We start from the raw sequence: 27,994 nt of genomic DNA on the forward strand, positions 1-27,994 counted from the left end.
CCCCGACGCCCGGCCGACGACGACGACGCTCCTCCCGAACTGCAGTACCGCGACCGGCCTTGAAGAGGCGCTGCGTCCCCGGCTTCGAGGCCTAGCAAACCCGCGAGCCTGTGTATCCCTACGCGACTCGCGCCTGGCCGAGAGCAGCGCGAACACGGAGACGAAAGGGTCGGAGGCGGCCGCTGCGGCGGTGAGGTAAAGTCGAGCGCGGGGGTCTGAGGGCGGCGGCGGGGAGGGAAACAGGCCGCTCGCCTCCCTCGGCCGCCGGACAGCTAGGACACCTTCCTCGGGCCTCATTCCGCCCCCTTCGGAGGCCGGCCGGGGAAATGCCTCGACGACGAGCGGGGCTCACGGCTTCCCCTCAGCCCCCTTCCCTTTGTGTCGCCCTTGCCCCCCCCCCCGTTTTCCCAGAGGCGGGAGCGGGGCTCGCTCCTCACTGTCGTTTGTCGAGCAGCAGCGCCTCTGAGCGTGTGCAGAGTGCCCGCACTTTTCGCCTCGCCGCTCCTCGGCCCCGCGGGAATGTGGCAAGGGAGGCTGTCTGTGTCTCTTCCCCATGGAGAGGTGTTTGTTTTGTTGGTTTGTTTTACATTCTCATTTATTTATTTTTAGATTTGAAGGTGTGCGAATACTTCAGAGGCCCATCGTCAGAGTTTTCTGCCGTTTCCCAGTCTTTCATAGACCGAGCTCGGGCAAAGCGCCTCTCGACCATTATAAAACCAGCAGATCCATTTTCGGGATCTGGATTTTAGCAGAGATCAAGCGCCTCTTCCTTAATTGCTTATCAGTGTAAACGGAGGTGTATAAAAAGCTGAAAACATGGCTGCAATGCAATACAAATAAACAAACAAATAAAAAATCCTTCCAAGACTTGCTATGTTCTGTTTTCTGGACTATCAATTTTTTTGCAAGTGTAAAGAACTCCAAAAGTTCTTACAACTACCTAATTATAAGGCATTTTTCAATTTAATTGCTTGAATTGTAGTACAAGGAAAACAAAACACAAAGAGTGCCCGACTAATATTAAGAGTGTCTCTCTAACATTATTATTTTGTTTAAATTTTGTAGTAAGCTTTAATGCTCTTTTCAAGTTTATTTTTTTTATCATGGAAATACTTTCATTTGTATGCAGCTTTTCCATTTAAATATGGTCAGAGCTCACAACAGAACATAAATTCCAATCAATAAATCCTTACAATAACAATGAATTACTAAATCTTTTCAAAAACAACCCAGCCAGATGGGTGGGGTATAAATAATGAAATATTAATACTCATTATTAAATAACTTGATTATATGAACATTATATAACATTTAAAAATCACCCTAAATCAAACTATCAATATTTAAAAGCATGTTAATTAATGACTAATCGGTGCAATTGTAAGTGCACAGTTTGTACAGCTTAAAATAAGCACATGCTCATCCTGAGTTTCAGCAAAAAGCTAAACAACCCTGAACCAAAAAAATACGTGGTTTCCTGATATTAATATGTGGCGGCAACAAATGACGTTTTAAAGACAGGTGACATATTTAAGACCAGGTTTTAATTTCGTTGCCAGACAGGTTGGGTAGATAACCATGTTGCAATTAAAACTCTCAAGTCCTCAGATGATTCATGTAGCTGACTTGTAAAGATGGAGAAGATGAGCCCTACTTTAAATTGTTTTGCCTTTTTAAAAAGTTTCTCTTCCCCCCTTGATGCTAGCTTGGGTAATAATTTTTAGGAGGGGTAGTTGAACATGCATGTAAACATGCAAAAGTTCCCTTCTCTTTGTTTTTTTAAAATTAAGTTTTGAATACCGGTAATCTGTTCCTCTTCCCCAAATGTCTGACAGGTAGCCATAATCTATTGAGCAAATAAGCCATTGTAAAACAAGTCATTTGATTAATGTTACATACTGTAGTTATAAAGCAGCTAAACATTTACTGGTATGTATTTGCTGTAGGGGAAACACTCTTGGGAAACATACATCTGTGGAAAACATTGTTATTCTATGACCATAGCTGCCAAGTTTTCCCTTTTCTTGTGAGGAAGCCTATTCAGCATAAGGGAAAATCCCTTTAAAAAAGGGATAACTTGGCAGCTATGTCTATGACATGATCTTATTTTCCAGGTTTATATTCACAGGTACCTTGTGTGCTTTTGTTAACCTACCATGCTTGGTGAAAAGTTCATAATAGGTTTTTCTGCTAGGAGAGCAGCAATGAGTGAGAATGTTTTACACGGATTACTTAGTGAGTTCTGTTGGTGCTAAAACAAATCTGTATAAGTGGGCTCAAGGGTAAAACTCTGAACACTTATTTGCTGCGCTTATGCATGAGTCATCATAATCTGTTAAGCAGGCACCCCTCTACAAGTAGATTCACTGATTATTTAATTTAACAAGGTTTAGTCTGCCATTCAGGGCTCTCACAAGATAGTTTACAAAATTCTCAAATTAATAAAAATACAGTTATGAAAAACAGAAAAATCAGCAGTAGCTAAATATTTTTCCCCAGGTGCAGCACAATTCGCAGGCACACTTTTTTCAGGTGCAGCACAATGCAGGGTTAAATTAATGTGTCATCAGGGTTATTCAAGACCACCCATGATAAGGCTATGTGTATTTGTTTGCAAAGGGTGTTCAAAAGGTGTGGAGCTACTATTAATAAACCTCTGTCCCAGGGAATTGCTTGCCTAATGGTTCTGACTGGTGGATTGGAGAGCAAGGCCTCTGTTGTACATCATAATGCTTGGGCAGGCTTATGCATGTGTAGGTGGTCCTTCAAATAACGTGGTCTCAAGCCATGCAGGGTTTTAACATTCAAAACCTTTAATTGGGCCCAGAAATAATTAGGCTGCAGTTCTCATGTCCCCCCAAAATGCCACATGTCAGAGGAAATGTTGAGTCTGAAATAGCAGTTTCAGCTCGATGGAAGGACTGAATGCCATTGCAATAGGTTATATTCTTGAATGAGAATGTTTGGTCTAGGACAAATATGACATACGTGTGTGTAGCTATCTGAGAAGAGCAATGCATAAAAACAATAAATATGAGATAGTTATTGGTAGGAAGATGGTTTACATTCCACTGCTGAATATAAACAACTGATTTGTCTGCAGCTAACCTCCCCAGAATTGAAGGGTGTGTGTGACAGCACATCCTGGCAAGGAAAAATTTAAATAAAATCCACTTCTGTATATACCAGTATGCTCTGAATTTAATTGCATTTGAATTCTGAGCCTTCCTGATTTTTTCTCGTTGCAGGTTAATGAACCTTCATGAACCAAAGGAGCGAACTCCAGACTGGATGATACACACAGGAGTTTCAAACAGAAGTGTGGCCTGATGTACTTCCTGGTATTAACTTTGTTTTGGCAATTTATCTGAAACTGATGAAATGTGGAAATTGGGGACCAGCTAATTTTATCTTTATCAAATGTAAAGGTATGCTCCTGAAAGTGAGTAAATATTTGTGTTTAATTCCTAAAGTACTCTTGTTTTCTGTGTACCCTGTACTAATTAATGTGTGCTTTAGTATAGTTTTGCTCTACTAGTATAGTATGTGTTGTCATAGCATTGATGCTATGGATAATCCTGAGAAGCTTGCAGTTTTGTGAATGCTTACTTAAATTTAAAATATCTGCCATACAATGTAAGATTTAGGCACTACTCTAGAGTCTGAAATGTTCTTGAATTTTGTTTATTATGAAGATTGTGTTTATTATGACTCTTGACAACTTGAAAGATAGGATGAAGAAAGTTAGCAAACTTTGCCAATAAAATGTTTTTCACTTACAGTTTAGAACTAGACTTTAGAGTTTAAAAAAATTAAAGAAAGAATGTCACAACTTTGGTGTACACCAAAGAGTTTGGAAAAAGGTGACTCAATTGCGTGTTTGAAAATACATGTCTCCATTCTAGGTTCATTGTTTCTGAACTGAATATGTGCTGCGTACAAAGAACACTGCCTTGCTCATGACATAACCAGTGTTATGTAGATGAAATAAAATCCGAGGGAAAATATATTTTGGAGAAAAAAATGCCAAAGAAAAAGAAAAATCTTGGTGTGAGCCCATCAAGAAAGAGCATAAACTCAGAAGCGACGCCTGCTGCATCTGCTGACTTGGTACCGCCTTTGGTAGATCTAACAATGTTACAAACACCGCATGGGATTGATAAAGAAGAACTCTTCAGCAGTCTTTCAGAAATGTTTTCTGACTTAGATCCTACTGTCATTTACATGGTGCTATCTGAATGTGATTTCAGAGGTAAATCAATTTTTTTAAATATTGTCAGCATTTGTGTTTAATGCAGTGATAAGGTGAGAGAGGTGAGACATGGGGTATCAAGGGAAAAGGCATGGTTGATTGACTGGAACCCTGAACAGCAGGAACACTCCATATTAGAACATTTTGTCACAACAGCCACTTGTTAATAAACAATGCACAAGTTCACAAACCACTTCCTAATAGTTACCCCAATTAGCTCAGGGCATTGCTCTTTGGCCCTTCTTCCTGCAGATTTGCTTGCCTCTTACTGGCACTAATTATGTTACACAGCCTGACATCAGGCATTACATCTTGGGGAATCTAACATAATGGCTGGGTAAGCTAGTCAATGGAGAGCAGAGCATAACTGAATGTTGGTAGCCGTACCATGCTACAGTTCTGATGGCAGTGGAGTCAGTGATGGCTTTTCTGAGCCCTAGGGCTTTTGGCAGGTGCCTGACTATATTGATCTGTGTTGTTGGCACTGCAACTGGGAACTTTCAGGATGTCTGAAGAACCAGGTAACCTTGAAATAAATCTTAAATTCAATGTCTATTTGTACAATTATCTTTATATTTTCTGTAGTTTAGAATTTGTTCAATATCGCTTCCAGTGACTGTGCTTTTTCTTTATTTCATAGTTGAAGACACTATGGATTATCTTCTAGAATTGTCTACAGCTGCTAAGGGAATAACGTCTTCATCACATGTCTCAGGTTTTGATTCCATATCTGCATCATTGGTTGGTGAAAATCAACCAAGCTGTGTTACTAATGAAATAGAGGGCCAAAGTTCTGCTGCAATAAAAAATGTGAAATCTAGTGAAGAATCAGAAAAGTCTACATCATCTGAAGAACTGGTTTTCTTGCAGTGTCATCCTTTTGAGAAATATAATCTAAATAGTGAAATGAAGGATTCAAAAAATGACCATATCTCAGGCATTCTGTCTTTGGCTTTGGACCACGGTAGCTCTGATCATGTTGAAGAGTTATCTGGGTGTGCAGAGTCCTGTTTGGGTTACGATACTGTGCTTTCTTTGCAGAAAAAGGAGACAGACAGTGAAAAATTAGAAACCTTCACTCCTTTAAATCCAAATTGTGACAAACCCTCTGAAGTAGTTTATGGAAAATCAGGCATTCAGACAAATGATGTGGATATTTTTGCACAAATCCCAGAGAACTGTAATTTACCTGAAGTTGTACTTGACAGTGGTGCAGTTCCAGAAGTTGTTTTGGACCTTACAACCCTAAATGACATGTCTGCTCAACACTGCCAGGGGATTGCTGAATTTCAAAACAGTGTGTTTGACAATTCTAGTTCTTGTTCAGACAAGACTGAAAAACACGGAAACACAGTGACTGTGTGTAATAATTATTATAATACTTCTGTTCCTGACCTATGTGCAGAATCCACTTTCAAACTGACACCTTTTACAAATGTTGACCAGTCTCAGCAGATGTGGAATTCACAATTTTCTGTGCTTCAGAAGCAGTCTCAGGAGTGTACTTGGAACCTAATGGCTCCTGTCTTTTATCCTCAAAATGCAAGCCATAGCTTCGTAACTCCAGTTGCTGTCAGCCCTGGGAAGTGGAGGCCTGCTTCAAACTCTAGGAGTCTTGGGAAAATATATTCTTCTCAAACAACTTCACAGTTTTGGGACAGCAAATCCTCTCTGCCGAAAATGGACATTTCTCAAGCACAACAGCTTCCTGTTTATCACATGATGAGAAGAAAGATTCCTCTCGCAGGTCATGTGCTTGTTCTTCTTAGAGGGGTTCCTGGATCAGGCAAATCACATTTGGCAAGGTAGAGTATTCATATGATTTATTTAAAAAATGCATCATTTCTCACACTCATGCGTGTGCATTAACTGTGACTCTGCATTATGTGTAATTAGAGGACATCTGAAGGCAGCCCTGTTTAGAGAAGCTTTTAATGTTTAATAAATTATTGTATTTTAATATTTCTGTTGGAAGCCGCACAGAGTGGCTGGGGAGGCCCGGCCAGATGGGCGGGGTATAAATAAATTATTATTATTATTATTATTATTATTATTATTATTATTATTATACACAGACACAAACCAGAACCCCTCATTACCATAATTTTCAAACCCTCACTATCTTTTTATCTATGGGGGAGGCCAATGTTTTGTGTCAGTTAAATATTAATCCATGGTCAACTTTAGGAAGTGAGAGAGGATTGCTCTGGATAGGAGTGTGTGAAGGAGCATACATATCCAAAGCTGATCTCCTGGTTTGCATGGTTTTTATATAGAGTCTAGACTCCTGATCATGTGCTTTGACTCCGAAAGTTGCTATCATCATTGTGTTGCATTGTGACAGCCCGAGAATGGTGCTGTGTACTCTTGGTATATATATATATATACTGGGAAGACAGAAATAATGTTTGAAACTTTCCCCAAGATTTAGCTACTTTTTAAAGTTAAAACGTGACGTGTGCCACATAGATAGCACAAGCCCCGATTTAGAATGGCTTATCTATATTACTATGCAATGTCCCTCTCTTCCAGTTGAGGCTCAAAATTGTGTGTACACAATTAAAGAGAAATTGAGAGTGGGGAAGGGAAGCGAGATTATTGATTTAGCATTTTTTATTGTTTTTCGCAGGGCTTTGCTTGAGGATAACCCTGGTGGTGTCATTCTTAGTACGGATGATTATTTTTACCAAAAAAATGGACAGTACCAATTTAATGCTGATTGCTTAGCAGACGCGCATGAGTGGAACCGGAAACGTGGTATGTGCTAGACGAAGTCAAACAATTGAGTTCTTGTGCCAGGATTGGTGCTTGCCTATAAGGACGTATTAAACAACAACTAACTGGGTTGGATAGGCCAGAGCGCTAGATCCTGAGCTCTCCCTCATAACACGGGCTGTTTTGACAGGTCGACGAGGCAGCCTACCTGTCAATCACCTGATGTCACCATGATTACAAACTTTGGTCATACTTCTGGCCATATTGCTAGTATTGTATATTGAATAGTTGAACATAGGTTCGTATCTTTTAGTGCATATGACAACTTTGAGTATTTTGAGTGCTTCTACAGTGGTTTGTCATGGTTATGCAGTGCTTTCTATAATTTTCTTTTAACTGACTTAACATAAAAATGCTGGTTTTATTAATACTTTAAAAAATAAATAAATTACTGGTATGTTTTTCAGCCAAAGAAGCATTTGAAAAAAGCATCACTCCAATAATCATAGACAACACAAACACACAGGCTTGGGAAATGAAACCTTATGTTGCATTGGTTAGTATTCCATAAGTTATCATTGTTGAACCAAAAGCCCATTAACATTTTCTCTGCATATTTGTACAAAGGGAGGTATTTGAGTGCATGCTCCCTATAGGCTGTTGAGATGATTTGGGGGGGGGGGGGGAGATTGAGTTGGCCTAAGGCTTGCACACTCAGTGCAGTGAGGATGGAGAAGCAGAACATGAGCTCAAGACATACTTTCAGTCTGCCTGAGTACAATTGCAGGAACAAGCATCATTGAATGGAGCCCAGATATTAGTCATTTGGAAAAGCTGCATGTTTCCTCAGAAGTAAGTCCCACTGAGTTTAATAGGGCCTACTCCCAAGTTAGTGTGTTTAAGATTACAACTTGTTAAGTTCTAAAGCAATTGGCAGGTTGAGATATAAAATATATAGTCTTAGATCTCTTATCTAAGCACGAGACATTTATTATGAGTGCTTGTTTTGTACAGTTTTGATGAAGATCTTGTTCTTTGTGACCAGCAATGATGGTGGGTGAGATGTGTTCTGAACTATGACTTGGTTCATTTTTGTATTCTTAACCTGCTGAGGGATGTATCTCAAGCGTTTTTACACTTTTATTCAGTCCCAGGAACACAAATATAAGGTTATATTTCGTGAACCGGATACCTGGTGGAAGTTTAAACCAAAAGAACTGGAAAGGTAAAAAAAAAAACACCTCACGACTCTGTTATAGCATATTTGAAAAGAAATAATAATATCCTCAGATAAGTGAGCTAGTAGGAGTGAGACCAGCTTTTATTGAACCCCAAAATGCAAATGCAAATTCTAGGGATTGCTGCAATACTATGAATTATTCTCTTTTCTCCCAAGAGAACCTGTGTGATTACATTTGCGAATTGTACCTTTAGTTCATGTAAAGCTTCAGTTGCTTCAAAAATATTCTGTGGCTGTCAGCTACAGAGATTCTTTTAAAGAGCCTCAAGAATAGATAGTATCATTCAAGCCCATTATCTTCATTGGTTAAGGATAGGGAGGTGGGATGTTGTGACAACAGATTGTCTTCCATATATAAGTGGCGAGCAAAGTAGTACCTAATAACTATTTTGTTTCTCCTTTTTCCTTTATAATTTTTAGATTTTGATTATTGTTTCTTTCTCTGGTCCATTGCTAATAAAAGTTAAAGTCTGCATTGGCAAAAAAAAATACCCAAGAAAACCTACTCTTTCTGGCCATTAATTATTTCTAAAGCTATAAGAAAAGTGGTTTAAAATGTTATTATGTGTAGCAGTGGGTTTTTCCACATTTAGCAAGCTGTTGCTAAATAGTCAAGTAGAAATTGAAAGTAAAGGGTGCCAAGATCTCTTTTACCCAGTTTGGAACTCTACCTGTTTACTACTTTTTATTTATTTATTATTTAGGCAACGTGATATGGCAGTGTAGGTTTTCATGTTGCACAAACCTTTATTTGCTTGTTTTTGCACCATCAACTGTTGGGAAAATTCTCAGTACTGTACCTGCTTCTTAAATTGTAACACCATGGAAAACAACTTCAGTTAAATGTTTAATAGTTGTCTCAAATGTTTTCAACAAAAGTTGGAATATGCCTTTTACTGTGAGATTCATTCTTTCTGTTCTTTTTAATGTTTAGACGAAATATTCATGGCGTATCAAAAGAGACTATCAAAAGAATGTTGGAACGATATGAACGTTGCCTGACTGTTAATTCAATTTTAAATTCTTCAATCCCAGATGAATTGAAAAGTGCTACCTGTGATGAAGTTCTTCACCACAAAAAGGGAGAAGGGTAAAATTAAAGTATCAAAATTAAAATTAAAGTATTGAAAGTATTGAAATACAAAACTTCAAGCCAGCTCACTTGGTTAGTTAATGATGGTGATCATGCCAAGGTCGCAGGTTCGATCCCCACATGGGACAGCTGCATATCCCTGCATTGCAGGGGTTTAGACTAGATGATCCTCAGGGTCCCTTCCAACTCTATGATTCTATCAATATCTGTTAAGTGTGAAAGCAAATGTCTGTGAAGGCTAACTAAGACTTTATATCACAGAATGTGCCGAATAATTACACTTTATGAAAACCTCATGTGAAGGTAACTTATATGCCATTCTTCTGTGGTCTACATTCTTTTTGTGGCACCCCTGTGGGGCTCAGGAGCGCAGTTATGTCACCCTTTGCCTGCAGAGCTGGCAGCCTCTCACTCCTTTTTGAACACCCCCCCCCTTGTGGAGTGTTCACTCAGCCTCCTTTCCTCTCCCCTCTCTTTTGGCGTTCTCTGGGTATCCACTGCTGAGCTGCCCCTCCCCACCCCAAAGAGAGGTGCCTCCCAGAGGCACCATTTGCCTGCAGAGTTTATAGCCAGGGCTGCTGCAATAAACAGCTGCGCAAGCCTCTGGGAGGCAGAGACACGAGAGGACATCAGAAGAGGGAGGGAGGGAAAGAAAGAAAGAAAGAGGGACAGAGGCCAGTGTTGCCCACAGCACCCCTGACCATCATTCAAGGCACCCCAGGGTGCCACAGCACACTGGTTGAAAACCACTGCTGTAAAGACTCTTAATAACTGAAAACTATGTAATTTAGTAAGAAAAAACTATGCTTAAACAACTAAAGAATGGTGTGAACAACACAATGCTTTTTATTATGCTATTTTTGTGATATACAAATGACATGAGAAAACTTGGTATCATTCTTTGTATAACATTCTTGTTTATAAAACTCAATTTAAAAAAGAGGGACACAAGAAAAAAAAACCCACAAAAAACAACAACACAATGCTTCACTAACTATTGGAAGTATTTGGTGAATGGTCAGAAAAATCTTTCCAGCTGCAGTTGCTTTCAGGTACAGGAGCTCTGATGTCATCTGCATCGGCCTCCCTATTTATTTCAGTTGTGGGAGTAGGTCCACTTGGGCATTTCTGTATATTGTCTTCCTTTGTTTAAACTGTTGGAGGAGCTTTCATGAACAGTAGAACTATGAGAGTTTCAGAAGTAGCATGACTCAATAGCAGTCCTTAATTTCTTTTTTATCTTGGCCCTTCTATCTTTCTAGGAATATGTATATAAATACTTCAAAGTACGGTATATTAGAAGATGTTATGACTTAAATGCTTTAGCAGAATTAAAGATGATTAAGGAAGGTGTGCATTTTTTCTTTAAAGATCCATTTTCAAAATCCATTGTTTGATTTACAGGAAGGAAGATATGCCTCCTTATGGGAAAAACAAGGAACATTTTCCTTCACCTTTGAAATGCAAAGAATTAAGTATGGAAGATAAGCATCAGTCACAGAATGTTACATTGGAAAATCAGACTCTCCTGAATAAAAGAGAACCAGAGCATTGGGTTAAAGACTGTACTTCTAAACGTAATGTCTCTCTGGTAGACATAGATCTCAATGCATCATCAAGGACAGACAAAATTGATTCTACTCTTGAAATGGAAATAATTAAGATGGACTTGGTAAAGTCTGAGGAAAGTGTATTATCAAATTTCAGTGAAAATATTCAGAAGTACAATAACAAGGACATAATAGCGGAAGTTGAAGCAAATCAATGTGCTGAAGTACTAACAGAAGCAGAGTTAAGACTGAGAAAAAACATGAATAAGGCAGATTCAAATTGTGATAAACTGGAAGGGCCAGAGACAATAAATTTTGTGGGAGATTGGCCAATAGAACAAACTATGGGGCAGAGAGTGAAAAGAGCTAGAAGGTCAGAAAAACTGACTATAAAGAATAGCAAAGAGGATAAAGGTCTAAGCATGCCCAATTTTGATGCATTAGCAATTCTAGATGAAGATGAAAAGGTAAATCCAGTTAATATTCATGAAGAGCTGCCACTTTCTCAGAGTAAACAGGAAGAAATTAAACAGCCCTCTGCCTTTATGTCTGTTGATGATATAGAAGAAGATGCATCACGACTGCTGATTGTAGGAGACTGGCCTGTCCAAAACTCTTTAGAGCAAAGACAGCACAAAATGAAAAGAATACCAAAGAGAAACACTGGTGAATCAGAAGAGATTACAAGTAGTCAATGCAATATTAATGAAAGTACTCTGAACACAGTAACGGTACTTCCTATAACACCTGCAGGTGTTGGAGAGGTACTTGTCTCATCAAAGAAGGAAAGTCTTCTGGCACCTGAAATCTCTGGTTCTGAAACTCTTAGTGAGAAAAAGTATGTGCAGAACAAAAGGGCACGCAAGCACCATAAATTAGCTCTAACATTTACCAACAATTTGGCCCTCAGTAAACCAGAGGAAGAGTTGTGTCTGTCTAATTTGCTGGAAGAGAAACCTGATGAATGCGTCGTGACAGAGGCCAATAAGTATTCGCAGACGGAGCCCCAAGATTTTGCTCTCCTGTGGAGGCTTGAAAGGAAAATTATTGTTTCGGAAGATACCAAAGTATTAAATGGTAGACTGGATGGATTCATACCAAAAGGTGTTCATACTGCTTCAGAAAAAATACCCTATAAAGTAACTTATGAGAAAAGCACATACGTGGAAGAAAGTGAACTTGTCAACATTGATGTATCTGAGAATCTGAATATTTTGTGTAAACTCTTTGAGTCCGTTTCATTTGATGCACTGAAGGACTTGTATGAAAGATGTAACAGGGACATTGATTGGGCTACAGGGATCTTGTTAGATTCTGCTGAGAAGTTGTGCAGAGATGATGAGGTTGGACCCTTGCAGGAAGCACAGAATCAGCCTCCTGGCAAGTCTCTTGACTCTAATGAAAATGCTAGTTATAGAGAACGACTTGCAGATTCTGAGGAAACCACTCAAGGAACTGTGACTTCTAGAATTAGTCAGGATTCAGAAATAACAAATCTCTCCGTTGATGATGGAAGTGCTGAAGCTTCCATCGTTAAAGATGAACACAACTTTTCAACTGCTTCCCCAGCAGAAAACAAACATTTAATGCCATCTCCTCCAAGAACTCATGTAGAAGAATCAGGAAATGAGAATCCACTTTTAGATACCACACATACAAAAGAGATACCACACATACATAACTCTGTTATGCTATCAGAAAATGAGCGGCCGAACAAGGTGTTGCATACTGAAGGGGACTTAAGTGTTCCTGTGACTATAGCTGATGATTTTAATGGAGGCCCTAACACTTTGAAACCCACTTTTGATGTGGAAATAGACAACAGGTCTTCAGAGCAACATTCAGAGTGTTCAATTATAGAAGAGTTCCCATCTCATCTAATACTTACAGAGGGCTCTGCAAGCAAGGACAGCAAATTTGAGGTGGATAAAAAAATGAATTGTAAACCAATGTTTCTAATTGCAGCAAAAAATGAAGAAAACAAAATACCCAATCAAGATAAAAGCAAGTTAGTGAACCCCACACCTGTATCAAAATCTGTGAATATAAATTCCCTAGAACTGGTCTTACCTCCTGAACTAGCCATTCAATTAAGTGAAATATTTGGACCTGTTGGTGTTGATTCAGGTAATAAAACCATGATATTTTTTAAATAAAATGCTAGGAACTGACAATATTATATAGTTAACCCATTGTAGAAGGAGTTAAAAAACCCCAAAAGTATTGGTTATTTGAAGCTATAGCAGTTGATAGATATTAGAAAAAAGGCTTACCCGTATCTTGGTAGTGGTCATACTCTTAGTCAGCAGTTTTTACTCATTTTGCAATATCTTCCAAGTGCATTGCTCTGTTTTCCACCATATGAGTGAATGGAAGCCATTCACTTACATAAAGTTAATTAAAAGTCTACATTTGGGAATGCCAATAGGATAGAGATTTAAGGGGCCCCTGTTAAGTCCAGTTTCTAGACAAGTAATGGGCCATAGGTAGAAGGTCCTAGGTAGGCCTAGGAAGGACCCTGGGTTGAAAGAGAATCCTGGAAAGGCAGTCATTGTAGACCAGGGGTAGGCAACCTAAGGCCCGGGGGCCGGATGCAGCCCAATCACCTTCTCAATCCGGCTCGCGGACGGTCTGGGAATCGGCATGTTTTTACATAAGTAGAATGTGTCCTTTTATTGAAAATGCATCTCTGGGTTATTTGTGGGGCATAGGAATTCGTTAACACCCCCCCCCAATATAGTCCGGCCCACCACATGGTCTGAGAGACGGTGGACCGGCCTACAGCTGAAAAAGTTTGCTGACCCCTGTTGTAGACAATACACCAGCTTTCATTAGTCCCAGCCAGCATGACCAGTTGTCAGAAATAATGGGAAGGTATAGTCTGGCAACATCGGGGCGGGGGGGGGGGACAGGGTCCCTATTCCTGGTCCAAAGTATTTCTGTCTGATTAGCTTCATCTCCATATTCTCACTTTGGGTCCTCCTTCTTAGTGAAATTTGGACCTGGTCCAACTGATTATTATTATTATTTGTTTAAAAATGCTGCTTTGAGTTAAATTTATTTCCTATTCCACAGTAGAATTGTGGTTTATAAATTAAGCTAGGTTTCAAGGTGGTGTTATTTTGCTCTGTTTTTAGACAGATTCTCTGAATTATTTCAGGAACTGGTGCTTTATCTTACAAAAAAACCAATATATTTGATTAAGAATAAGCTTGGCTGAACTACATTTAATTTGGACGGTGCTTTAACCTCTGTTTTTTTATTCAATAAGGATCTCTAACTACTGAAGATTATGTGGTTCATATTGATCTGAATTTAGCCAGAGAAATTCATGAAAAATGGAAAGCATCTATTACAGTAAGTCAGTTTCTTTCTAATATGCTTGCATTAAAATGCACTGCTATTTATTTATTAGCTGACCCCTGATAAAATATTTCCCATAATTTATAGTGCATATAAATAAGTGCCATGATTACACTGAGGTCACATATACTCCAAATAAAAGTTCTTAAATATACAATCAAAATTTTGAACCAACTAACTTTTTAAAGAGGGACCACTATAGCAGTGATGGCCAAACTTGGCCCTCCAGCTGTTTTGGGACTACAACTCCCATCATCCCTAGCTAACAGTACCAGCGGTCAGGGATGATGGGAATTGTAGTCCCAAAACAGCTGGAGGGCCAGGTTTGGTCATCAGTGCACTATAGTAACTCTAAAGATCTGGTCTAAAAAGCATATATTACTGCTCAAGAAGCAGAAGATATGTGTGGTTTATGTTTCCTGGGATGAGAATTGGGACAAAGGTTTTAGATGAAATTATGCTTATGGGACACGGGTGGCACTGTGGTCTAAACCACTGAGCCTAGGGCTTGCCGATCAGAAGGTCGGCGGTTCAAATCGCCGTGACAGGGTGAGCCCCCGTTGCTTGGTCCCTGCTCCTGCCAGCCTAGCAGTTCGAAAGCACGTCAAAGTGCAAGTAGATAAATAGGTACCGCTCCGGCGGGAAGGTAAACAGCGTTTCCGTGCGCTGCTCTGATTTCGTCAGAAGTGGCTTAGTCATGCTGGCCACATGACCCAGAAGCTGTCTGCGGACAAACACCAGCTCCCTCGGCCTATAGAGTGAGATGAGTGCCATAACCCCAGAGTCGTTCGTGACTGGACCTAATGGTCAGGGGTATCTTTACCTTTATGCTACATCTTGGATGACCTATAATAAAAATGCATATCACAGGATAGGTTCAAAAATCTGATGGCAAATTGAGGGACAGTTGGTACTGATATAGTTAAAGGATACCTTCACAACATCACAATTGCAGTGAAAGGGACTACAGATACTGTCAGTTATGATTGGTTAATAAAAATAATTTTCATGGATCCTTAGATCCATATGTGGAGCAAGCACTCTCCAATAAGAGAGCCCCAGCAAAACATGCAGCAAAGTAAAGCATGGGAATGCAGGCTGTTAAACCTTTAAAATATTCCCTTTTTAAGTTGCTTCCAAAGCTTCCACTTTCTCCCCTTTAGCATAGAAAAGACCACACAGGTAAGTTATAGAAATGATTTACTTACAAATATGTCAAAAGTCTGATTTATGTGCTTTTCATGCAGCCACAAGATAACACAGGCAGAAAAACTTAGTTTAAAAACATGGTAAAAATGTTTCTAAACAACTGGTCTGGGCTTGAAGTGATAAGCTCAGACATCTTCTCTGGTCTGATTCACATGGTGGAAAAGAGTGAACAAAGAGAATATGCTGACCCTTTGTCATTCCAGGAGAGGGGTCCTAACCTAGTCAAGTCTGGCAAAAGAGTTTGCTATATGGTATTAACCCCTTCCTGTATTAACTAAAGCTAAGCATGCTGGTTGAGAGGCTGAATTATTATGAGCCGCCCAGAGTGGCTGGGGAAACCCAGCCAGGTGGGCGGGGTATAAATTATTATTATTATTATTATTATTATTATTATTATTATTATTTCTAGTAGGATTCATCATTTATCACTGAGACACTTGTTCTACCTTGCTCACCTTGTTTCTCTAAAATTGAAATTCAGTTTCCAGTTTGGTTTGTGCTTGCATAAAACCTGAACCTGTTTTAAACTGAGTACAGTTGCCCAAACAAATTTTATTAATCCTTTTTAAAATAAAATAAAAACTAATTGGAGATTCATTAAAACTTAATAATATGATTAATTGAACTTAAAATGTTTTAATTTAGAAGCGACAGAGGAGAGAAGAGGAGTTGCATAAGCTTCTTGAAGAAGGTAAGCTTATGATGTTCTAATTGACCACTCTGGGCCTTCCATTATTTAGAGTGGGTGCCCTTTTAGATGTACATCCAGATTCTGATCATCACATAGTAACAAATACAGCAGGAATGGCAAAGTTATTCCATGTAAAATAAATATACTGTAGCAGCACATTTGTGTCATATGGGTAATCCCATTTTAACTTAAAACCACCCTAGGAGGTAGGTTGAGCTGCCTGATAGCAACTTGTCTCAGGCTACCCATTGGGTTTCAGGACCTAGCAGAGTGTTGTTTTGACTTTGCACAACCATAGCTTGGACAATATTATTCTTAACTTTTCCGCCCCCCTCTCTGTCTATCTCATCTACACTCAGATTAGGGTTTATTTATTTCTTGTCCTTTTATATGTGCAGCAAATTTTAATTGAAATAGGGATGCACAATTATCTATGTATATATTTAGTTGTTGCTTTTTTTTTAAAGAGCACTACCTATTTGTGAAAAGAAAGAGCATGTATGTAGTAAAAATGCTGTAAAAAACAGCATGTGGACACAAAGGGACCGAGCAAACCACAAAGCTTTGCAACTGAGAGGCCAGAGGTGTGGAATTACCTATGTGTGATCCACTTCTCAGACCCTCAGGACCACAATCTGTGCTTCAAGCCACTGCTTTTGAAATTAAGTTCCCCAAAAGGAGGAGGAGCCAGCAGAGGAGTATGAAAGCAGCCATGTTTTTTCAGGTGCACAGGCACAACACGGAGTAAGGCAGAGAGTAAATATTAATGTGCCATCAAAATACATGTTTCACAGTTAGAAAACACAGTAAAATAAAATAGTTTTTAACAGTCTGTTTTTATTTATGCAGTCCCTCAATACAAGTGACACCTTTCAAAATGCATAAAAAATACATGTATTTGGATTATCTGTATTTGAAACTTTTCCTTTAAAATAATTCATCACCTTCCGTCTTTGTTGCTTCTGTAGATCCCATGCTGTTTGAGCAATTCTGTCTAGATGAGCTGGACAGCCTTCTTTCTCCACATACAAACTGTCAAGTACAGAAGACCGAAAGACTGCCTACAGATACGCTACCTGAACACTCAGCTGCTTCAGAGTTTTTTCCTTTCATGGATCACTGGAATGTCCAGACACAGAAAGTGTCACTCCGGGAGATAATGTCTGAAGAAATCGCCTTACAAGAAAAAGAGGACCTGGTATGATTACACATACGTTGCCCCTTAGCACTATGTGTTTCCTATATTCCACCCTCATTGTGAGCTGAAGCATGCAGCAGGGCATAAGATCGGCCACTAGGCTCCCAGCATACTGGGACATTTTCTTGTTCCAGTTCTCAGACTTGGCCCACCCACTCCACTTCCTTATGCTATAACAGTAACCACTTGGCAAACACTCACAAAGTTTCACTTGCAATGCAGCTGCACTGCCTAGAAAGCTGGTTATTAGTTTAGGTCAGGGAGCGGGTGGCAAATGACTGTTTTCTAGCACATAAAAGCTGTAAGGGTGGCCCTGCCATCTTGCTCCAGGATAACATTCCACCAGTGATGTTGATGTATTAAGTTGATAGGGGAGGATTAAATAGAAAGTGGTGCTGTACAACAACTATGTGGTTCTGTTGTGCTTGGGGCTGAAATGCAATTTAGCCAAAGTCTAGAGCCAGAAACCTGCCTTTACTTCTAATTTCTTAGTATAGTTGACTCTCAAAATGAGATGGGCATAAATGAATTAATTGGCACCGATGGGGGCTTGTTTTCTTAGGCGAATAACATGTGGAAGAAATTTCTATTAGAATCCCAAGTCAGAAGGGAAGAGTTAAATCTTTCCTCACTGCACCCTGATCATGATGAAAATTACCCCCTCCCCCCACATAGGCAACAGTATAAAAATAATGGATGTAGTTGTAAAGACACATTTAGCACCATTTGCAAGGTTTTGCTTCTAATGCATTTTTTCCTGTTTTGTGTATTCCTGAAGACCAAAAGTGTGGCATTGTGGTAATTTGACTGTTAATATGTACATTGGTGCTAAGATTTTAATTAGAAACTGAGATTTTTAGTGGTATCCTCCATGAATCATCTTGATTTACCCTAATTTATTAACTTCAGCTTAAAGCTACTATTGTGCTACTTTATCTCCCAAACAAAACAGTCTCTTCAATATAGTTTTGCAAGCAGCCTTTTATGATTTAAATTTCAGGTGGCTGAAGCTAGAAAACGTCTCCCTATAAACAGTATTACCAGCCCTAAATAATCTGGAACCAATAACAAAGGGTGGTATCCAACGTTGTGGGAGAAGAAGTAGCACAACTACTATACTTCTTCCTCTGCATTGCCCCCCAACCTGTCCCGTGATTTGCTCTGGAGGTTGCCTCTACCCAGAGGAGCAGATTTGGGAACACACAGGAGAAAGGAGGAAAAAAATTGGTTGTCACCAACCCCAAAATGTGGAAAACTGTGTAACTTTGAAATACTTTTTCTTTATTAGATCCATTTTTCTACAAAGCCTTTTCTAATAATATAATTATAATGTAAACTTGTTTTCTGGATTAGAAACACTTTCCTTTCATGGCTAGAAAAGACTGTGCTGCCAAACTGAAAGAGAAGCAACTCCTGGAGATATTCCCAGCTATTAATCCAAACGTCTTAATGGAAATCTTCAAGGACCACAAGTGAGCTCTTGCTTGTTCATATGATGCTTAACAGTAGAATAAGAGTCATTTTGTCACAACAGCTGCTAAATTCAAATAACTAAATGGCTTGGATCTGAACACCTTTTGAAGTGCTTTCTACTGTGGTCTGTTCAAGACTACCCTTGTAGGCTTTTCTCCAGATCTTCCTGTTGCTTGAGATAAGGCCAGTAGTGACCAGAGACAGAACCTAATTTGTTGTGATGTTCTGGCTCTGGAATTCTTTCCCCAGGGAGGCTTGCCTGGTGCTAGAATTTGATTTGAGAAATTAAAGATCAGGTTTTTGAATGCAAGCTTCTCTCTCTTTCTTGTGTGCGTGTGCGCATGTGTCTTGCTTTTTTCCTTTCTTGTTAGTAATTAACAAAGTTCTGCTGTTCTGTGATATGTCTTGAATCATTCATTGGCTGCTGCTTCTTTTTTTATCTCAGTTATTCTTTGGAGCAAACCGTCCAGTTTCTGAACAGCGTTTTAGAGTCAGATCCAGTAAAGACAGTTGTAGCCAGAGAAACTGCCCAGGGTGCCATACTCTCTTCTTGCAGTGCTTTAAAGACACGAGAGAGAAAGGTAACGACCATTTTATACATTTGTTGCAAATATGTTTAAATAAGATGCTGTTATAGTGAAATATGGGTCCTCAGCATTTTTAACATTTTAGGGAAAGGACTTTATAAATACCGGTAGTAAATAAAAGTTAGTTTCAGTAGGAGTATATATGATTGCTTCTTGTTTTGAACTGAGCAGATAGAAAATGTCTTTAGTAGAGGTGTCTTACTTTAATAAGCCTTGGACCATGTCCTAAGTTTAACACTTATGAATTACAGGCCAGAAAGTGCAAGGAACCAGAAGACATTCTTGGTGCAAAGGTGTTTCAAGATTTTGAATATCCAGAATATGATGATTTCAGGGCCGAAGCTTTTCTTCACCAACAGCACAAGCAAGAGTGCCTGAGAAAAGCCGGGGAAGCGTATCGCATGGGAATGAAGTCCGTAGCAGCATTTTATGTTCAAAGGGTAAATCAATCAATTCTGCAATTTTTGCCTTCTTTACTGGAAATGTTTGCCATTCGTAATCACATAAGTTTTTGGTGTTTGCACTGATAACCATTGCATAAGCAAGTGTCAATGCTCTTTTTGAATCTCCAATAGCAGAATTAGTAGACTGTGTGCAGAAATATCCCCTCCCCCAATAAGGTCAGAAACATTTATTTTGAAATAAATTGGAAATATGTGGACATGGTGTTTTAATTCAGAAACAAGCAACTCGTGGCTTTCGAAATGCTGCTGGATTAGAATATGACAACAATGGAATAGCTTATTCACTAACAATGGCTGGAATTCAGAGTGCTACATTACATGCAGATGAGTGTTTGGTCATTGACAATAGAAACTCTGACTTTTTGCTTATTGAGTAACAGGCTCCCACACAATATCACAAATTACTATTGAATGTCCCCTGCATTTCAAAATTGCCATGGAGCTACTTGCATAGTTTTTTGGATACCAGCATGTATCGTGTACTTCTACAGGTGGGATAGTGTTTTAAACCATAATCGCCGTACTGAAACCTTCAGGTGATTCTCTTAGCGTGCTAAGGCAGACTGAGTTGTTTTCTACCAGTTGTATATATGTATGCAGTCAGGGAGCACAAAGTTGACTTCCTCTCTCTTTTTCTTCCTACCTTTATGATCTCTGCTCATTTCACACAGTCTCATTGTGACTTACATCTTCCTGAAACCCACCTGATCAGGCCTTACTTGACCTACTTTGACAAGTTAAGTCTAAATGCACATGTTGCTGTTCTGAGACATTACAACTCCCTGCCTATACAGTAGTGCTGTTTTGAATCCTGATGTCCAGTGCTGCGCTTAGCTTGCTCCTCGTAATGTTTACAGTAGATGTGTGTTTGCATAAAGGGTCGCCTTCACGAGGAGAAGATGAAAGAAGCCAACCGCGATGCTGCTGTGCAAATCTTTGAGAAAGTGAATGCCTTTAAGCTTCCTGAAAACCTTTTGGACCTACATGGTCTTCATGTGGATGAAGCTTTGGCTCACCTGGGTAGAGTATTGCAGGAGAAAACAGAAGGTACAAGAACACCTCTTTGCTTACAGAGATTACACTGGACTTGTGTATGTGGGCAAAAAATGATGTACAGTGGTTTTTGAATGTCTCGGAAGCTGAACGTTTCGGTTTTCAAATGCCGAAAACCTAGAAATGCTTCCATTTTCGAATGTGCCTCAGAAGTTGAACGGCTTCTGCTGACTTTTTTCCAATTTTCTCTATTGAATTTGCAGACTGCCCTTTGCGGCTTCTGTTTTCGAATGTTTTCAAAGTCGAATGGTCTTTTGGAACAGATTACGTTCGAAAACCGTGGTACCACTGTATTAAAATGGTCATGTCACTTTCCATGTCAGTGGATGGGCTAGCCTTCATGGACGGAACATATAATTTGCATGTACAGTGGTACCTCAGGTTAAGAACTTAATTCATTCTGGAGGTCCGTTCTTAACCTGGAACTGTTTTTAACCTGAGGTACTACTTTAGCTAATGGGGCCTCGCGCTGCCGCCACGCAATTTGTGTTCTCATCCTGAAGCAAAGTTCTTAACCCGAGGTACTATTTCTGGGTTAGCGGAGTCTGTAACCTGAAGCATCTGTAACCCGAGGTACCACTGTAATAATAATAATCATAATCATAAAAAATATTTTTATTACTATTTATTTATACATACATACATACATACATACATACATACATACATACATACATACCCTGCCCATCTGGCTGGGTTTCCCCAGCCACTCTGGGCAGCTCCCAACAGAATATTAAAAACACAATAAACATCAAACATTAAAAACTTTCCTAATCAGGGCTCCCTTCCGATGTCTTCTAAAAGTCAGGTAGTTGCTTATTTGCTTGACATCTGATGGGATGGCGTTGCACAGGGCGGGTGCCACCACCAAGAAGGCCCTCTGCCTGGTTCCCACGTAGCACTACTAAGGTTAAATTCCTGGCATCTGATTAAAAGGTTCTTGAGTAGCGGTACTGATACAGATACAGTCATACCTCGGTTTAAGTACGCTTCGGTTTGAGTACTTTCAGTTTAAGTACACCGTGGACCTGTCTGGAACGGATTAATCCACTTTCCACTACTTTCAATGGGAAAGTTTGCTTCAGGTTAAGTACGCTTCAGGTTAAGTATGGACTTCCAAAACCAATTACACTCATACTTTGGGTTAGGGTTAAGTACACTTCAGGTTGAGTACTCCGCAGACCTGTCTGGAACGGATTAATCCACTTTCCATTACTTTCAATGGGAAAGTTCACTTCAGGTTAAGTACGCTTCAGTTTAAGTACTCCGCGGACCGTCTGGAATGGATTAATCTACTTTCCATTACTTTCAATGGGAAAGTTTGCTTCAGGTTAAGTATGCCTCAGGTTAAGTACAGACTTCCAGAACCAATTGTGTACTTAAACCGAGATACCATTGTACCAGCAAGCTGCTACCAATCACAGGAGACAGTACTTGGCTAGACAGACCTGTAGTCTAAGGCTACAGGTACTTTGTATTTCAAAATGTACCACATTGAAAGATTTTATATACATTCTAAAATTATTATTTTTTAATCTGTTGAATGTGGAATTCATAAAGAGATAATATTGTGGCCATTCTTATTCTTGTGTAACAGAATGCAACCTGGCTGGTGGTAAGCCATATCTCTACGTGATCACAGGAAAGGGAAACCATAGCCAGGGAGGAGTTGCTCGCATCAAACCAGCAGTTATGAAATACCTCACAAGCCACAAGTTCAGGTGAGCTGAATGTACCGTTACTGACAACTTGCAATCTGCATTTAACCAATTAAAAACTGGTGGTTATTTCACTAGAAAGAGTAGTAGACACCTGGGCTAAGCTCCCCAGGCAGGTTTATTGCCAGGTTTGCAGAGTACAGCAGGAAGCTTCTATCTAGGATCCTAGGTCATTCCTAATGACAGTCCTGGCTGCTGGTGATGGTTTTCTTTTTATTTGCCTATGGTGGTAAACATGGAATCAAGTGAGGAAGGAGATTTGAGATTGAGTTACATTAAATCTAGTGAAAGGGTAATGGGTGAAGTCAAGAGTGGAAGGCTGGAGCTGGGAGAGAATTCAGGAATAATAGAAAGCAAATTGTTTTCACTCTCTTAGCTCTCTGGTCTAGCCCAAATACACCCCACCTTGTGCTCAGCCATGCTTCTGTCTTTTCAACATCTCACTTTAAGTCTAAAAGAAAAGCTGTTTCATTTAGTGGTCAGGGAGCAATTTTAGGTATGCGCAGGGGCTTGGGCAATGCCAGTGGGATTTTTTTCTTCTGTGAACAGTGAACCTCTCTTCCACATGCTGTGTCCCAATCTAGTTTTTAAATTCCCATCAGTGGTTTGTATGTGATATGACGGTAGAGGCTGCTTCTCAGTTAACAAGCTCCAGAGCATCTTTGGGCACAGAGAGCAAGCTTATTTGAGGCTATACCTCTTTATTAGGCTTATTATTTCTTAAGTTTCTTTCACCCGGCTAAAAAGATGGTTTAATCCCAAACTTGCCCTTCTATAAGGTGAAAGTGTCTTCTGCTCACGAAAAGCCCATGTAATGCTGTGTAGTGTCAGAGCATTGTATGAGAGATTTAAAAAATATTTCCACCTGCACAAGTCCTTGCACAAACGAGCATGAGAAGTGCTGTAGAATTTGTCTCTCATACCACTGTGCGGATTCTTATGCAAGCATTTGTGGAACAGTGCTAATGTCTGTCTTCCTACCCTTTGCAGTTTGAATCAAACCTTAAATGGTTGCTTACAATATTATCCTGATTCACAGGTTTACAGAAATAAAGCCAGGCTGCTTGAAAGTCATGCTGAAGTAAAATGATGTCACCAAGAGGATTGGAAAAGCTGCTATAACTGACATACAAACAACTTCAAAATATAATGCCGTTCCTGTGCTACTTTTAAAGAACAGTATTTTACTGGAAATATTTTAACGTTTTTAGCAGCTGTGATTTTTGTCAGCATGTTTTCCTCGCCAAAACTGAATGGATTCTTTTTCTTTTTAAGAGAAATAGATTTTTGGCCTCTTGCTATAAAAGGAGTCCATGTGAAGAGAACTTATGTACAATAAGTGGATTTTCAAAGGGAAGGCTCCTTTTTGAAACACTCTGTCCGTCTCAGATTTAAAGAACATCCACAAATATCTCAAGCATTATCTTCTTAAAACACTTACCTTGTTCTGTATAAGAGGGGTATTACCCTTCAGATATTTTGGACTACGATCCCATCATTCCTGGCAACTGGCCATGGTGGTTGGGGCTGATGGAAGTTGTAATCCACATTTGGAGGGTATCATATTGACTACCTCTGCTCTGTAAACATTAGGCTTACATGTTTTTAAGACTTGGAGCTAAGATTGCTTCAGATACTTTGAAATTAAAAGTTTTGGGGGGGAGAAAATGATGCAGTGGGTTGAAGTAATAAGAGCTAATAATGTTCCTTGGGGAGAAGAGGAAATGTTAGGTGTTAACATTTCCCTGGACTTAAGAGAAATACAATGTCTCATACCTCAGTGAGTTATCTGCTCAGATTGTCCCAACTCTTCAACTCTCTTCATATATTGACAATACTGCCTGATGAGATGGTTGAGCTTTTTTGTGAAAGGACATGGGTACCTAAAGGTATTGACCATTATCTAAGTAAAGAGGAGCCATTTCCTCTTTTATTTATACAGTTGCCACTAGAATCAGCAGAATTTTAGACGTCCCAGTTTTTGTGATGTATAAAGAGCTGAATTCATCTATATATTTGTGCTTGTGGGAGTCCACTTAACAAAGCCTGCTAATGCAAAGGGTCTTCCCCTGCTCTTGCGCTGATGGAACAATTCTTCCTTGTTCGCTTAAAATATTAAGTACACTGCCTCATGAGTGCAATGAGAATATGTACAGAGAGCTGCTGTGTGAATTGAAATGCACAAGGGTACCTGCAGTGAAGCTCTGTTTGTGCACTGTAACTCCTAAATGTGTGACTAAAGTCTCTGGATCGGGTTCGGCATTTCCATATTCTTTGTGGTGGGAGAAAATATAAGGAATCTTCATAGACTCCATCCTGTGTATAAAAATTACATATGGTCTATTAGAGAAGACACCAGCAAATTGAAACAATGTAAGGGTTTGCCAGCTTTGAGCAAACCCACGTGCCATTAACAGCAATACTGGAAGAAGCATTTTATCAATGGCAGCTACTACCATTGAAGTACTGATGGAGGGAGCTACACCTGCTGACATTCTCTTGTTCCTACTGCTGCTGTTAAAACATGCATGGTTTCCTTCAGATCAGGAAGTACAGCAATGTGTGCATGCATATCTCTCTTACAGGGATTCAGTTTCATTTGAAAATGTTATTGATAGTACAGTATATTTTGTGTGGATTTTTAAATGTTAATTCATGGCTGAGAATAAGCAAGCAACTCAAGGTATTTTTAAAACATATTTTAATATCAAACCTGGATGATCCTAGTTGCAAATTCAATGACATCTCCCATGATATTCAGTGCCTCTGTATCCAAACAAATTAATACATATAGAAATATTTTAAAAACTGATAGGTGACATTTATTTTCAAGAATATGCAAATAATGTATACATGTCTTTCAACGTGGACATGCAAGTGCTCTTTAAAATTGTTTTATAATTATGACGCTTTTAAAACAATTGAGCCGTTGTGTAAATAGGTGAGTGTGAAATATTTCAAGTTACAACCAATTGTGTCCTTCCACTGATGGGGACTTCTATCAGAAGCTTCCATCAGTGGAAGGAGGGAGGCAGCAAATTTTGCCAGTTTCCCCCTTCCCTCATGCAGTGCCACCTCCTATGCTGATCTGAAGGTTCTCCCTAGCCTCTGGAGCAGATTGGAAGGGCACAATAGTCTGTATGGGGGAGGGGAAATATATGCCTTCCATCGGTGGAGAAAATACCATTGGTACAACCCTTCATATCTTAAAGGTGCCATTTCAGTAGAATTTTGAAGCAGCCAGTTTCTTTGACATATAATGCAACAGAATTTGCACACATGTACACCAGTTAAACTGAGACATTTTAGTGCATGTGCAACTATTGAAAAGTTGCAACCTACATTTAACTATGATCCTTTCAAAGAGATCTTTGAGTGGGAATAGATTCCTGCACATTGCAGGGAGAAAGGAAACTCATCCAGTCCTTAGTATGTTATTTACAGGACTTAACATACCACCTGGATCAGAGCTTCAGAATATTCTACTACAGTGACATCCAAGCTTAATGAGTTTTATAAAAGATAGCTTTTTATTCTGGAGAAAAAGATGATGATGATGATGATGATGATGATGATGGAAGGAGTGCCTGTATAGAAATCCAAACTGCCTTTTTTTGCTTAGGGGTATATGTCATTACAGGAGAAAAACAAAACCTTTTTCTTCTATTTTTATAAATCAAGCACTTAAATATGTGAGTTGCTTGGTAGCTAGGTTCCCTTTTTATGTGGGCTGCCCTATAGCCAAAGTAACTACTTCTGCTTCCCCCATTGAAATAATTGGCTTTTCCAAACTTTCACCTTCCTGTGTACCATAATGGGTGTGTTTATTAAAATACTTATTCAGGAACCTAATGCAAATAAGGGATGCTTCACCATTACCGTTGTATAGATATGTCTGTATGGCCAGGACATGCATGCATGTTTTGCTTCATGTACAAACCATGGGGAAGCCACTGTTGACTGTGGGGTCTTAACTCCATGTCCATCTAGCCTGACCAGATGCATAGTGTTGATCGTACAAGCGGTAACGATGCACTTGCAAGAGGTACCCATATTAGGAAAACCATTATGTGAAAGGCCCCAAGCTAGTTACTCTTAATGCGATGGCAAATTTCTCTTTTCAGAGGGTGATCTATTTTTGTCCTCTTTTCATGAACTCAGTTCTTCTCGCAGGAACTTTGGATCCAAGCCATTGTGACTTTGTAAAAATCTCATTCCTTTCGATAGAACCTGCCAAGTAAAAGTGGCTGCTGGATTATAGCCTCCCGTTCCCTTCTATTCTTTAGTAGATTATGTAAAAAATAACTATGATAAACCCTTCTATATTTTCTTAGGAAAAAATTACAACTGAAGAAATTAAGATTAAACCTGAAAATACCTGTAAGGAAACCTAAGGGAAATGTGTTCTCTTCAATGTCTCAGTACAACTTCCATAATTGTTTTCTTTTCTTTTGATACTTTTACCATGCTTAATTTCTTTAAAAAGTCAAATGTCTTAAGATGGGGAAGAATTATAATTTCTGGGTACCCATTTTTTATTATTAACTTCTTAAATTAACCTCCAAAGTAGATGTCATGAGCATATGCTTATATCAATTAGGGTCATTGCTTAGGCTGCAAAAATTGTACTCTAAATGTTTTATTGAAAAGAGATTTAAATTTACTCAGGGCAGTGGTTTCTGTGAAAGTGCCTATGGAAATGATAGCCTTCCCAGTGTCAAATATTTTCAACAGATAGATATTTTGATTATAATTGATAACAAGCTTGTACGTGCAGTTCAGGTTTCAAAACATTACTTATCCTTTCTTCATTTCTTGAAAAAGAATGTACCACCCCTTAACTATAAGGACTTTACGTAAACTTCAGCTTGCTGTGGTGAAACAGTAAAGGCTAGCTCACATGCTATATATTCACATACATGTATTTACTACATTTTGCAAGAATGAACATGCAAAACAGGTGATCGCACAGATGCCCTTCCTGTGATCCCAGCAGCACCCTTTCCTGGCCATGACAATTGTGTAAACTGCTGTGAGTCATATGTGAGATGACAAACGTTTTTCCATGTAAACTTGTGCGTGAGGAAATGTTTACATAGAGAAAATCTTGCTCTTTTCAAAAGGGGAAAAAAAAGTTCAACTCTCAACTACTGACCGGGATTATACTACTATACTATAATAATAAAAAAGTACGATGAAAAATCCAGTGTTGTACCTTGCAGGTGTCACAAAAATATGGCCAGTATGTAAGTAGATTTCTTTACTGTTTATTTTTTTAGGTGTATAAAGCTCTTCTGGTTTCCTATCTTTTTTTTTTGTAATGTTTGGTTGTTAGCACATAAAATTTCTTACATGAATAATTTCAAATAAAATCCAGTTTAATAAATA

The 27,994-nt window shown here is 39.2% G+C and overlaps 1 protein-coding gene across 3 annotated transcripts; it reads left to right on the plus strand.

The window, feature by feature from the left end:
* The first annotated feature begins 55 nt into the window (after positions 1 to 55).
* On the plus strand, positions 56 to 27,994 carry N4BP2 (NEDD4 binding protein 2). 3 transcript variants are annotated; one of them, XR_015947851.1, is made up of 18 exons: positions 56 to 195; positions 3,249 to 3,442; positions 3,906 to 4,252; positions 4,893 to 6,057; positions 6,882 to 7,009; positions 7,435 to 7,523; positions 8,116 to 8,192; positions 9,142 to 9,297; positions 10,705 to 12,977; positions 14,122 to 14,207; positions 16,068 to 16,113; positions 17,082 to 17,311; positions 18,665 to 18,783; positions 19,230 to 19,365; positions 19,623 to 19,811; positions 20,507 to 20,882; positions 22,486 to 22,609; positions 23,646 to 24,267. XR_015947851.1 is itself a non-coding variant. In XM_035111921.3 (18 exons), exons 3-18 carry the CDS (start codon positions 4,024 to 4,026, stop codon positions 23,689 to 23,691), a joined length of 5,262 nt encoding a protein of 1,753 aa, XP_034967812.3. In that variant the 5' UTR covers positions 56 to 195; positions 3,249 to 3,442; positions 3,906 to 4,023; the 3' UTR covers positions 23,692 to 27,994. The 3 variants fall into 3 exon arrangements, 2 of the variants coding, with proteins under 2 accessions (XP_034967812.3, XP_088516997.1); XM_035111921.3 differs by having other exon boundaries at positions 20,714 to 20,882; positions 23,646 to 27,994; XM_088660871.1 differs by having other exon boundaries at positions 61 to 195; positions 3,249 to 3,428; positions 20,714 to 20,882; positions 23,646 to 27,994.

This window comes from Zootoca vivipara, chromosome Z1 (assembly GCF_965207765.1).
Source record: "Zootoca vivipara chromosome Z1, rZooViv2.hap1.1, whole genome shotgun sequence".
In the NCBI taxonomy this organism is placed as follows: domain Eukaryota; kingdom Metazoa; phylum Chordata; class Lepidosauria; order Squamata; family Lacertidae; genus Zootoca; species Zootoca vivipara.